The sequence below is a fragment of the Taeniopygia guttata genome, chromosome 17, assembly GCF_048771995.1.
Source record: "Taeniopygia guttata chromosome 17, bTaeGut7.mat, whole genome shotgun sequence".
Classification (NCBI taxonomy): domain Eukaryota; kingdom Metazoa; phylum Chordata; class Aves; order Passeriformes; family Estrildidae; genus Taeniopygia; species Taeniopygia guttata.
In genome coordinates this window covers 5,396,028-5,409,314 of record NC_133042.1, presented here as the reverse complement: position 1 = coordinate 5,409,314, position 13,287 = coordinate 5,396,028, and the positions used below count along the sequence as shown (strand labels likewise).

The 13,287-nt window shown below is 48.2% G+C and overlaps 1 protein-coding gene across 7 annotated transcripts in view; it reads right to left on the bottom strand.

Moving 5' to 3' along the window:
* COL27A1 (collagen type XXVII alpha 1 chain) overlaps nucleotides 1-13,287 on the bottom strand; it is a 203,893-nt gene that overhangs the window by 8,611 nt on the left and 181,995 nt on the right. For 5 of the 7 annotated variants that reach the window (XR_012058523.1, XM_072936676.1, XM_072936678.1 and 2 more), the window contains 10 exons: nucleotides 12,592-12,645; nucleotides 12,243-12,296; nucleotides 7,835-7,891; nucleotides 7,623-7,676; nucleotides 6,653-6,706; nucleotides 5,247-5,300; nucleotides 3,676-3,729; nucleotides 3,494-3,601; nucleotides 3,011-3,118; nucleotides 1,048-1,155 (listed from right to left, as the gene is read on the bottom strand). Coding sequence is in view for 5 of the 7 variants with exons in the window: in XM_072936676.1 (XP_072792777.1) it covers nucleotides 1,048-1,155; nucleotides 3,011-3,118; nucleotides 3,494-3,601; nucleotides 3,676-3,729; nucleotides 5,247-5,300; nucleotides 6,653-6,706; nucleotides 7,623-7,676; nucleotides 7,835-7,891; nucleotides 12,243-12,296; nucleotides 12,592-12,645 (705 nt within the window). In the remaining 2 variants the exon portion in view is untranslated. Of the gene's footprint in view, nucleotides 1-993; nucleotides 1,156-3,010; nucleotides 3,119-3,493; nucleotides 3,602-3,675; nucleotides 3,730-5,246; nucleotides 5,301-6,652; nucleotides 6,707-7,622; nucleotides 7,677-7,834; nucleotides 7,892-12,242; nucleotides 12,297-12,591; nucleotides 12,646-13,287 lie in introns of all 7 variants that reach the window. The other 2 variants (XR_012058524.1, XM_072936679.1) reach the window with 2 other exon arrangements.

Below are 13,287 nucleotides of genomic sequence, written 5' to 3'. Positions count from 1 at the left end.
GACCATCAAGCTTGAATCAGCACATAGCATGTACTCTGAGAATAAAAAACCCACCCTGGGTAGCCTGTCCTTATGTAAACATCCTCCTTTCACCATGTTGGATACAGTCATCCTTTGATATTTTTGGGCTTCTCAGATGTCAAAATTCAAGATGATTCAACGTTTAAAAAAGAAAGAGGTCAGAATCCTTCACCAGATGATTCTTCTCCAGTGTAAGGACATCAGAGACAGATTGTTTGGCCTTCTGGCAGGACAGTGTCACTCAGCCTGACTGTGCTTTTTGGGGTGTAAAACAATGGTTTGTTCACTCAGTTGTGAATGACCCAAGTGATGGGGCTTCCACCCCCTTTATTGCATGGCTGTTCCAGCATCAGCCTAGAAACCCCACTGTTAGGAAGTTTTCTCTTGAAAAAGGCCATGAGAGTGAGAAACTGCTTGGCAAGAAAGGGCTTTGTTGACTTGGTGGAGAGTAAGAAACTTTCCAAGGATACAAATTGATTTAACTGCCCATTTCTGGGTGCTGGAAAGGAAAATTGCTGCTAACAGGGGACTAAGGTTTTTCCGTCTTTAGAAGAATCAACCAAGCCTTCTTTCTAGAGGAATTTCAGGCAAAAGCACATGGAAAGTCAGAAGGGTTTAAATGCCATGGAGTCATTTCAGCCAAAGGGACACACGGTCACTGGTCCTGCAGCAAATGAGGCAGTGACAGTATGGGGCAAAGGAATGTGTCACTTGTGTCACAGAGACAAAATGATCTGTGAGATTGATCTATGATCAATGACAAAATGGTGGTGTTGGCTTGAAAACCGATAGCTCTAAGTTTTATATAAAACAGCCAAACAAGTGCATTTTAGTTGAGGTAGTTTGGGTTCATTCTGTGCCCTGTTTCCTATCAGTTCTAATCCCTCTCCCAGAGTCATGCCCAAGCTGGATTTGGGCTCCCCTGAGCAGCCCCCCCCGGGATCACCCTGCTGTCCAAGCCTGGATCCGCACCCTCTCCTGCAGGGCAGCCTGGAGTCAGCTCTGCTCAGCTCCATCACCACTAACCGGCTGTCCTTTGGCTCCTGGCTCCCCAGGGCTCCCTGGAAGGCCCGTTCCTCCCGGTGATCCTCGCTTCCCTGTTTGGCCAGTCTGTCCAGGCAATCCTCTTTCACCCTAAAAATAACAGAATTCAAGTAATTCCAAAGGATGGGAGCTAAATATAACAGCACTCAGAAATAGCCATAGATGGAAGGCTGGGAAAGATGGCTCGTTGGGATCAGGAATGTGGTTCCACCAGGGGATGCCCCAGATCTGCTGAGGCTGGTTGTGCAGTGATGCTCCTACCTCTCTCAGCCCCTAAATTATCAGGCTAGCCAGAGATACGAGGCCTTGAGGGGAGGAACATCAGGAGATGGGCAAAGATGCAAAAGAGGCTCTTACCCTGATGTGGTTGTTCAGCTTCTTTATTCCATGAGGTGAGGGGGGAAAAGAGGGGGGAAAAAAGGGCAAACAGGAAGGGTCATGGGCTTATCTGGGCTCTGGACAGGGAGGGATCTTTGGCTCTCTGCCAATCCTGTCAAGGCAGGAAGGAGGGGACACTCTTATCTGATCCCAGTCACAGGGGTCTCTGGAAATGGGGAAAAGCATATCCCGAGTGCACTGTAAAAGTGCAGGATTCACAGGGCGAGACCAAGGTGGGCATGGCTGTGCTCCCTCCTGGGCTGCCCTCAGAGCAGGAGCCTCAGCAGAGCTGTCCCACCTGCATGGGGGTGGGGAGAGAAAGGGGAGCAAATGTCTTCCCTTTGCACTTCCTACGTTCTTTGTCTGCCCTGCAGTTTCCCATAATCTCTTCCCCCAGCAGGCTGGCAATTGATGATTAATTCATGGAAAATGCTAAAGGTGTGCCAAGAGCAGGACTTCAATCCAGAGGCTGCAAAGCCAACATGTTCCCCTGTGTTAACCCTACAACTTCAATCCAGAGAGGGTCTTCTGCCACCCAGCACCACACTTTGATCCCCACCTCTCCCCCTTGCCAAGTGCCAGGAGCAGCACAAGCTCCAGCTACTCGATCTGGGCAGACTGGGAGAGAGGAGCAAAGGCAGGGAGAGCCTAGGATGGTGGAACAGCTGGAAAAGGGGCAACAAATTCCCCTGGAGGCAGGGTGTGAGTGTGTGACAAGGACACGGATCTCAGTCACCTCCTGTTGTACTGCCCAAGGCAGCTGGAGGGCAGCAAGTGACAGATCAAGGGCGATGTGCTATGGAGCCCTAATTTAAATCAGATCCCAGAGCCTCTCCAAACCCAGCTGGAGTCTTCCTATTTACAGAGTTTTCCTATTTACAGAGTCTTTCTACAAACGACTGAATTGCTGTGGGTCCAGTTTGGATCCTGTGGGGAGACTGGATCAGGGCAAGGACCAGGAAGAAACCCCAAGGTCACAAAAGCAGCTTGTCCCTGCTTCCACCCAGAGTGATGTCCAAGCCCATACTGGCTACAGTTGTTCTAACTCAGTAAATATGCTAAAAACCAAGCAGCACAAATTTCCCTCCAGCAGTGCAGGTCTTGCAGAGCAGTAAAACACCTGAATCAATGGAGTTGTCTATTCTGGACATCCTACATGCAGGCTGTAGCAGTTCCTCTGCAACTTCTCCCTGCTTTTTCTAGCCAGGTTTCTCATGATAAAAGACTCAAGTGTTTGTAGTGTAAATGTGTGTGTCCTCAGGCTCCTGAGCTCCTTTGGTAAGGGAGGAAATGTCTCTGGGACATTCAGCTGCTGTGTACTTCAGGAAAATGGATGGATGGACGGATGGACGGATGGATGGATGGATGGATGGATGGATGGATGGATGGATGGATGGATGGATGGATGGATGGATGGATGAGAAGAAAGATCTACAGAGCCTCTAGCTAAGTGAAAGATGGCAGCAGGAGCTGAGCCTATATTAGACCTCAGAGAGCTCAAGCTCAGAGGCATCAGGCTCACAGACTGGATCACTCACAGCAGCATCTTTGGGAGCCAGAAACTCACCTTGAATCCTGGTGGTCCCTGGGCCCCTGGGAGTCCTGGCACACCGGGGTTCCCTCTCTTGCCTGGCATCCCAGTCACACCTTCTTCCCCATCGTCACCCTGCTCTCCCTAGCAAAGAAACACACAAGAAGTTGTGAAACAAAACCCTTTCCCCTTCTGCCCAGCTTCTGGGGGGACAGGGGAATGGTGGGATTCTGCCCTCAGCAAGAGGGGGGAAGGTTTGCAGGGGTGGGTTTGCAGATGTGGACAGAGCTGTGTGCATGTGAGTGTCTGTCAGGCTACAAACCCCACTTTATTTACAGATCTGGTCATGCACAGGCAGCTGCTGCCTCTGTGTGCAAGTGACGTGTAGATCTACTCTGGGAACGTGTGAACTGGAGTATCCATAGCTGGATCACATTATTTGTCCTGTGCTACCTTCCAGCTTTCCAGCTCTGAGGCTGTGTTTGCTGTCCATGCCACAAGGCTGCAGTTGGAGCTTACCAGCATCCCAGGCACGCCGTCCTTCCCGGGCACTCCATCCACGCCAGGGGCACCCTCTTGGCCCTGCCTTCCCACCACTCCTCGAGGACCTGGTAGCCCAAGGATGCCCTAAAATCACAAAGCATTAGAGAAGGAGCTCCCAGACAGCATTTCCTGGGGCAGAAAACTGAATTTTCACCTACCGGTGAGCCCCTGCTCCCTGCACTGCCCTGTGCTCCTTGCTTTCCTTTTTGACCCTGCAAGTAAAAAAAAGGAAGACATCTAAAATTGCAGCAGTTCTAGCACAGCTCCATTTGGGTCTGTGACTTCAGGGTGTGCTTTTGGATAATGATTGGAAAGAGTTTTATAAAAGGGAGATTTGTAAAGTCACTTGCTCGAGTGCTGGGGAATGAACTGCTATTTGGTTTCATTACAAGTGATTCTTCGTATGTCTTGAGAGTTCTAGGGAAGGAATGAATAGCTAGAAGGCAAGGACCTGCATTTTTCCTAATATAGAGCAGATGAGGACAAAAAAAGCAGGATGAACTCGAGGGAGAATTTGGTACACTGGCAAACATTAGAACAAGATGCTAAAAACCTGAGTCCTCCATCAGTTCATTGACAGCAAACCCAGGACCCAGCAAGTCCTCTGAGGGGTTTCAGGGGGGCTTCTCTGAGAGGTAACTCTGTTTTGGAAAGCTAATGGAAATGAAAAAGGGTGCCTTCTGTCTGAAATTTGCAATGCTACTTTGTGAATAAAGGCAGAAAAGAAGTACTCCTGAGGCTTATTAGCTGTAAAAAGGATTAATTTGTGCAGAATGAATGGAAAACTCAACCTCATCACCTTCACTAGGGCTCTCTTAGTGAGGTCATGTACTAAAGCACTTTTAAATTGAAGAACTCATTTTCTGTGCATTGTTTCTCCATCTGCAGAGGACCAGGCTGGCCAGCTACATAAAAGAAATATTCCTGGGGGTGCTTCCCCTGCTATTCATTAGACCCAAAGGCAGTTCCAGATTGTCCATCGATGGGCAGAATTTATTTGTCTTATCACCTGGTACACTTCTTGCCAAGAAGACCTAAAACTATCTTCTGGCATTACCCCCATCAGGGTCAGATTAGAAACCCTGACATCTGCCAAGAGAGAGCAGGAATTTGCTGAGTATTGAGGTCACATACTTATGTTTCAGCAAATAAAGTCCCTGGTCTGTGAGAATAATTAGCAAGCTGTCATAACAGCCAGATGTGGAGGTAGGAGTAGGTGTGAAGTGCCCCAGTGAACCCTGAAGGACCCATGTGTCCTGGGTTTTCTTGCTCAAAAAGGACAAGAAGTTAGAGGGATTGTTCCAAGAAACAAGTCCATGGATAAATGGACTCCAAACCCAGAAGGTTTAAAGCCAGAAAACTTTATGGTTCAAATGAAAAGGAGAGACTCTTGCCTGGCTCAGCCCTCCTTGGGGATGGACGAGCCGGAGGCAGCACAGACAGGGCATGGGAAAAAGACACAACCCATGGCAGGGACTAAAATCCTGCCCAGGAGTCACCCATCAAGCTGGAATTGGTCTTGATCTTCTCCAGCTCCACAAAGCCAACAAACCACTGGGCTTGGACACCCAAATGTTTACAGCCCTCCCACAAGGATCTCCACAGCCTTTCAAGGCATAGACCATAGGTATAAATCCCACATTTTTACTGGGCAAAACCATGAGAGTCCTCTTAATTAGAGAATTTCTTTAAACTTGGGACACTGTAAATCCACCCTGCTGAAACCTACCACATCACCTTTGGATCCCTTTGCTCCTGGCTTGCCTGGTGATCCAGGATCTCCCTACAAAACATAAACAAGAAAAATCTGCTTAAAATTCTCTTCTGGCAGTATCTTGCATGAAGTACAAAGAACAGCATTTTTTGTGCCCTAATAACACTGACTGTATGGAACCAATTCAGGGAAACTGCCTGAACTCAGACAGGCCCCTGGGGAAAAAGGAGCAAGGATCTGTCTCCAGAGAGCATTTAATAGGGTGTCAACTGGAGAAGAAGCAACTCTGCCTCTCGCTTGGGTGTGCCTGTATTTGTGGAAATCATTCACCGAATTCCAGATGGAGCCTGGAGAGCAGTGCTGGGAGGTGGGCAGGAAGGAGCCTGTGTGCAGAAACTGTGCACAATGAGCAGTTTACACAGTGATTGCACCTCCCTTTTCAGCACTGCAGCCCTTACCTTGGTTTCACCTGGGGGTGGGGTGTTAGAAAACTGACTATGGAATAAAGCAGAGAGGGTATTTCACTGCTCTCTTCCCCTTCACACCCACCTCAGTCTTTTCTCCTGGCCAGTCAGGTTGAGTTTTTTGGTATTTTTGTGTCAGTGGCAGTTTCTGGACTAACATTAAATAAAAGGTAAGGAAGGACACCCTGCAGAGCTCTCCTTTTTCAGCTTGTTTTTGAGCCATGTTTCTAATGGACCTTTACTAAAGACAATCCAAAGTTCCTGCTTCTATCTGAATCATCTGAGAGGCTACCAACCCCCAAATAAACTACATCCACTGAGGAATGCAGCAGCTCTACTCATTTCTGGGCCATATATCAGAGCACTACCATTTTAAACCCAAAAATAGAATCTGTTGTTCTTCCCAACATCCTTACAAAGAGTGGGAATTGATTCAACTTTATTTCCCAATACAAACTACATTTAATGTGCTGCTGCACTCACAGTTGCAATAGTCACATATAAAGATCAGATGCTACCGAATATAGCAAGGGAATAAAAAGTCCTTCCCTTGAGTTTGAATTTAATTTAGTCTTTCACAAAGTCTTTCACTGGTTTGAGGGGAAACAACTTGCAAGAGGAATAATATGGTTGCACCTCACACTGGACCAGCAGCACATTTCCAGGCAGATCCTTCCACTGTCATTGTCATTTCCCACCGCCCATCTCCTAAAATTTCTAATCCCTCATGGACCATTCAGAAATGATGGTTTTGGAAACAGGCACTGGGAGTGCTCCCTGTTTTGTCACCAATTTATTAGTCTCAAACGTGGCTCAAAATGTCCATGCCATAGGCCTGGCTGATGGAAATGCTCACATTTCACAGCTCACCACACACTCCTACTGCAGCCCTTCCCACCTCCCTGTTTTTCCTAGGCCTGGGGCACTGGTACCTTACAATAAAGCAGCATCTCTTACCGGTAAGCCTTGCTGCCCAGGTTTTCCTCTTTCTCCATCAAGCCCTTCCTGACCCTTAAATAAAAAACAGAGAGGGAACATGCCTTTGTTCTTTTGTGGCAATGAGAAAGAAAAATGAATGTAACATGGTTTAAGGGGCATTAGAAGACACATGTGTCTGCATTCTGCTGGTACAAAAATGGTGAAGCTGTGGGTAGTGCCCAAATCCTGTGGATATGCTTTGGAAAGAGAAGCTGCTCATCACCAGCTAAGCAGCAAAGGTGTTCTAATACATCCCAAAATACACACAGCACTAATGGAAGGGAACAGTTGGAGGCAGCTGTCCTAGAAAATAAGGCAGCAGCACTGCTACTCTGATGAATTCAAAATCTTCTGTGAATTACTGAAATGTGTCACTCTGACCAGGTGCTTTTGAATGGAGGTAACACTTAATTCATGGAGCCTTTGCAGATCAGCCCCAATCAGCTGAAAATATTCTGCAAAGAGGGTATAAGGAGCACAGCAGGATAATTCATGGCCCTGGTTTTGCTTTTGAGAGAAATTTGGTGAAGATTTTGGAAGTCTCCAAATCTTAAAGTTCACAGATCTTCTAATGGAAGAATCTACAGCCACAGGCACATCAGTCTTGAAATTTGTTCAGCACTGGCACGGACTCTCTTGCACATATCTTGTCTAGGATGTCTCCCTGATAATCACAGAGACCTGTGCTCAAATGGTCCTGCTCTCTCTTTTATCCTCACTCAGCAGGTGCAGGGCAGGGTGAGGTGCTGAATTTCTTGCTTTCAGCAATGTTTTTACTGCTTTAGGTAAAGACTGAATTTTTCCTTGTCTGAATCACAGCCGTGTACAGCAGCTGACCAGGGACAACAGCAGGTTATGAACTGGGACTGCAGTTCTGTGGGCTGATGTGGACTGGGAGCACTTCCCAGAGGTAAATATTTTTGAATCATGCACTTGGAATAAGACTCACAGGATAACCAGTGTCTCCAGGCTCCCCTCGGTCACCTCTGTCACCAACGGGGCCCTACAAGAGCACAACAAGGACTTGAGGTGGATGTAAACAAGCTGTCATCTGCAACATCTCAATGGCTTATGCATATTCTACAAGTAAGGCAGCAACCCAACTAATCCACCCCCAAAAATCACTCTAGGATTGATTAGAGAAGGAATTTAACATCTTACTCTATCTCCAGGTGGTCCCTGTGGGCCTTCTACCTTCCCGTCATCACCTTGTTGTCCCTGTGAATAAAATGTTAGTATTAATATAAACAGGAGATTTTAGAGCAGATGTGCCTGTACAGACCCATTCCAGTCCTTCCATAGCACGGCAAGTCAAAGCCTCTGTTGAATTTACTCCCTTTTCAGCCAAAGAAAAGACTAAACAATTTTTTAAATTTTTGTTTCACCGGCTCTTCACATTGCTTTCCTGATTTCTGGTGGTTGTTTTTCCCTGGTCTAGCTCGCCTTCTTAAGTAACCAGGTGCAAAGGGTTATTTCCAACAACTCCTAGAACTAAGCAAGCAGGATGTAATTACAACAATATGGGAAATAGCTCTGCCTCTGAATTTTATTGCTGACAGTTCAACCAAACTCTTTAATCAAGCATTTCCCCGCCCTTGTTGAGTGCTGTCTGGGCTGTCGTGGGAGCATGGGTGGTCTGGATGAGCTCCTTGGTTGTGTGCCACCATTGTGGGCTTGTTCTACAACCAGCCAGGTGAGACAGCCTCTTACACACCCCTCTCCTTGCTGGGATGCTCCACAGCACGAGCTCAGAGCTCATGGTTTGGCTGGTAGATAACATCACCCGGCTTATTTATGGCTGAGGTCTCCACAGAGAGATCCCTTAAGACTTAACAGAGACACTATCCTTTTAAATTCTGTTGTGAAAGTCACTCAGGGTCACGATGTCCTGTTTTCTCTGGAGTCCAGCTCAGAGATGGCTGTTTCTCAGCTCCCCATGGAAGAATGCTACATTCCAGCTCCTCCAGTTTTTGACTACTCCATACTCCTCTACTTTGTCTCCTTAGGATGAACATGTCTCAGAGCTCCTTTGGTGCAGTTTGGGGGGTTCTGGCACAGTGGAGCTGCTGTATTGGAGGTGCTTGGGTGCTCCAAAAAGCCTTGAACATCCAAATCTCCAAAGATTGAAGAGCCAAGTTTTTCACAGACTTGTGTAATTCTCAGTGGTTGCACCAGCCCTTTCTGGTGTATTTACAATTCTCTTTCACCTTCTCTCTGCACTGCTCTCTTGCTGGAGTTGTAGCTGCTGATAGTATGGACACTTGGGAAATTTCCTGGTGAGCCTGCCTGCCTCTGAGAGAAACTTGGGTGGCAGAGAGGAGAGGAGGGGAAGCAAACCCTCACAGGCTCTGCCAACAGTTTCCAGTGCTACTGAACTTGCTGCTGGAAGCCAGCAGCAAAATACCTGGCAACTGGTTTGCCTTCTAGCCACTATCTAAGGAATGTTGACTAGAAGGGAAACAAACCCACCATTTCTCAGCTCTCAGGGAAAAAAAATCATCCCAGTGTGTCTGTTACTATGCAGAAGTCGTGGCACTGATTGCTTCTTCCCAAGCAGGATGTGCACACCTTGGCCTTTGGGACCTGAGATGAGCGTGATGAAGTCAGAGAAAACTCCTAATTCTGGGGACCCTTGAAGAGCATCAAGACTCACAGATTTTCTCCCCATTGTGGCTTTGTTTCCCCTTGAGGCTAATCCCCACCTTGTTCTCTGTCTCCTGCCTGAGAAAATCCTGCAGCCTGGCCAGCTCTAGGACTGTGAAAGCGACCTCCTCCAGAGCTTCCTGGTGCCTCAGCTGCTTGAGAGAGAGACGAAAGGTCTGCTAATTCTTCAGAAAGTTGCAGTGAAAAAAGTTAGAGTAAAGGGCAGCAAAGTAAACATGTTAGGATACAAATGGAAAATGCATGGAGAAGAAGGGAAGGCTTGTTGTTGTTGGCTCCTGTCCCAAAGTGAGATACACCAGTTTGTAATTTTTAAAAGGATCCCATCTGGACTGCTTTAAGCAGCTGCCAAGAGCAGGCGTCTGCTCTGAGCAAGGCCTCTTTGAGGAGCTGCAAATGTATGAAATGTGGTGGAGTGGCTGGCTGGGATGGCACAAGGGAGCAGGATTCCACAGCACTGCCTCTCACCAAACTGCTTTCTTCTCTGAAAAAGGGAAGACCTTCCCCACCATTACATCCTCCTCCTCCAGCACAGCTCCGTTCACCATGTTGCTTAAAGCTCACAGAGTGCTCACGGTCCCATTTCCATTTCCTCTTTATTTCTCACTTTCAGACTTCCATTTTTGTGTTCACACTCTTGTGAGAGGTTACAGATGTCTGGAGGATGGAATCTGTCTTTCTTTAGGCTGTGATCCAGGCAGTTCTTAGGAGATGAGGGAGGATGGATAGGAAAACTTAGATGCAAGATTTTGTGGAGCACCTGGATGCTGCAGGAAGCAGTGCTGGAGGCTCAGTACATGATTTTGTGCTCTCCTGGTTCAGCATCTTTTCCTTCTGCTCCCCAGCAAGGTGTAAGCAGACCCACTGGCCTTCCAGGAGAACATGAGTGAGGAGATCCAGCTGTCAGTGGTCATTAACAGAGCTGACTGCTCTTAGCAGGATGCATTGAACACTTTGGTGGCTTCATCAGGCTTCAGACTGGGATACTTGCATGTAGAATTAATTTATCATAACACTGCTGTGCTCTTTTGACACCAGATCCACTCAGGGAGTACTTTTCTAGTGTCCTTTTGCAGAACAACATCTTGTTGATGAAGGACAAAATGCTCTGCTGAGCACTTAAGATGAATAATTTGGGGATTATTTGCTACTGAAATTACAGGAGCTTTCAAGATGGCAATTTAAAATGTTTTGAAATAAAACTGTAGCTGCAATTTAATACATATCTGCACATCTCAATGGCTGTAGGGTCAATGGCTGACCTTGCTTTTGCTAGTCATGACTCACAACTTTTTGCCAGGATGCTCATGGTTCGACAGTGGAATTGTGAGAAACCTCTGGGTCAGGTTCTGAGCTGACAATGTGCCTGGTCATGAGCTCTCACATCATCCTGGGCTGGTTGTGCTTGTCTAACACTTGCCAGGAAGTCCAGAAAGGCAGCAATGGAGACAGGGAGCAGCAGGAACATCAGCAGCTGTTCCTCCATGGATGTGTTTCAGCATCAGGAAATGGGAGAAAAAGCACAATGGCCATTGTTCACCCCCAAAGGAAAATTTCTGAGGCATGTGAATATCCTAGTGGAACACAAGAGCTTGCCCTGCCCCAGTGACTCCTGGGTGCATGGGGAATCTCCAGGCAGAGCAGGGTGTGAACAGGGTGTCCTGACACCAGGAGCCTGAAGGGATCCATTCAAAGCCCCAGCAAGGGCAAGCCCTTATAAACTCATTTTATAAGCAATGAAGCTCCTCTCTGCACTACAGCTGCCCTCCCACCTGTGTGCAGAGGCAGAGCTGAATGCTCTCTTGGTGATGGGGAGTAAACAATGAGCAGAAAGAGTTCATGCATCTCTCCTCTTCATGGGGACCTCACAACTGACCAGTCCCCATCATCATCACTTCCCTTCCCACACCAAGGGAGAATCACAGAATGGTTTGGGTTGAAAGAGACTGTAAGACCTATCTCATTCCACTCCTTGCCATGGCAGGGACACCTTTCACCAGACCAGGTTGCTCCAAGCCCCATCCAACCTGGCCTTGGACACTTCCAGGGACAGGGCAGCCCAGACCTGTGCCAGTGCTTTACCACGCTCTGAGAAGAGAACTTCCTGACATCTAACCAGAATCTTTACACTGTTGTTTTAAGGGCATCCCCCTCAGTCCACTGTAGGAAGCTGCTCCCCTCTCTGAGCTCCCCCCCTTTATGTGCTGGTAGGTCACAAGAAGCTCTCCCCAGAGCCTTCTGCAGAGGTCTCAGGAGGGAGGGAGCATGGCTGCAGAAGGCATGTGAAGGACACCATCAGCCCTGGGAGCGCCAAGCAGCCCTGGAGCCGACAGGAAACCACTAAGGCGTGAGTCACTGCTCCAGCCTGAACTGGTTATGGCTCTGCTGACTCAGCAAAGGGGCAAAACTCCAGGGAAAGCCACCGTGGAAAGAGGGCTCTGAGTCAGGGCAGCTGCAGCCAGGGGGCTGTCGAAAGGTGGGGCACAAGGAACATGGAGCAAGGGCCATGGAGAGGAGAAATGCCAGCAGCTGAAGATCAGCTCGTTTGTGCAGGGAGTTACTGTGACCTGATCACAGAAAGCTATGAGTCTGACTCTTTTGGCTTGGGGATTGAGCTGAATTCCTGTGGATGCAGGGAAAGCACATCCTCAGGGCTCTTGCTGGCTGGCTCAGCCTCTGGCACGGGGCACGTGGTGTCTGGGAAGCACGTGCTGGTGGCACGGGTGTTCTAGCACTGACTGGCAGAGGCAAGGCTGCAACTTTGAGGGGTTATGTGAGTGAATGTGTGGTGGAGGAGGCACCTCTGCCTCAGCCACAGGGTGAGGAGAGTGCAGATGCATGTGGGTTACAGCAGTGGGACAATTATCTCATTCAAGGGAAATGAGATGGCCAAACACCCTGAACTTACCTTTTCCCCCTTTGGCCCTGGTGGTCCAATTGGCCCTGGTGGTCCTGCATGTCCCTGTGGAGAGCAAACAGCACATGAGGAGGCAGGAAAGAGCTGTGGGACTGAAAGTCCTCCCTGGTTCCCTGCCAGATCTCACAAGGCCTGGGTGGTGCATGCCAGCTTTGGAGGGACACGTGGGTCACACAGGCAGAGATGAACCAAATGCAGGCGGTGCAAATGGAGACTTGACAGAGAACTAAACTTGAGGTCAGAAATAGATCACGATTTAAAAACAATTTGTATCCTGGAGTGGCAGTTTTGTTGCGTTTAAGAACAGATAAAAGCTGGGAGGTGAAAATAAAACCCTTACCTGGTAACCCTTTAAGCCTGGGTCCCCTTGAGCACCCATCCTTCCTGGAGCTCCCTGGAGAGGCAAAGACAGAGGGACTGAGAGAGCAGCCCTGGTGTCAGCACGAGGGGAGGATGCACTGGGCTGTGCAAATCAAATATCAGCACACGTGGGAGTGTGGCCAGTCCTTCTCCTGGCCAGCAGCGAGCTCTGCTGCAGCCACCTGATGGCTTTTCCTTGGCTTTAACCTCTTACACAAGGAGAGGGGTGTGCCAGGGGGCCATTCTACGCCTTTGCCTGCCTGCAGCAATTGATGCCCCCCCTCACTCAGATTTGCTATCAGAAATGGCTGCATTTCTGTGCTCTTCATCTGCCCTCCTGCACATCTCTATATCCAAATTACTGTTGTGCTAGCAAGTCCACCAGATTTCCACAGACCAGAACCACACCTTTAGCAGAGTGAACAAAGAGGTTTAAATCAGATCATCAGACTAAAGTGAGTCACCAAATTTCCATATAATCCCATTTATCATGGAATAAAGCCCTTTCCACAAGACAGAAACATGTCCACTCCAATGGACTGTTGCAGAGATATTGCTTTGCTTCCATGTGAAATAATCCATGGAGGCTTTGACAAAGACTATTAAGGGAGGATATGTGGTGAGGCCACAGTTTTTAGTGCAGGAAAACACTATCAGCAAAACCATCACTTCATCA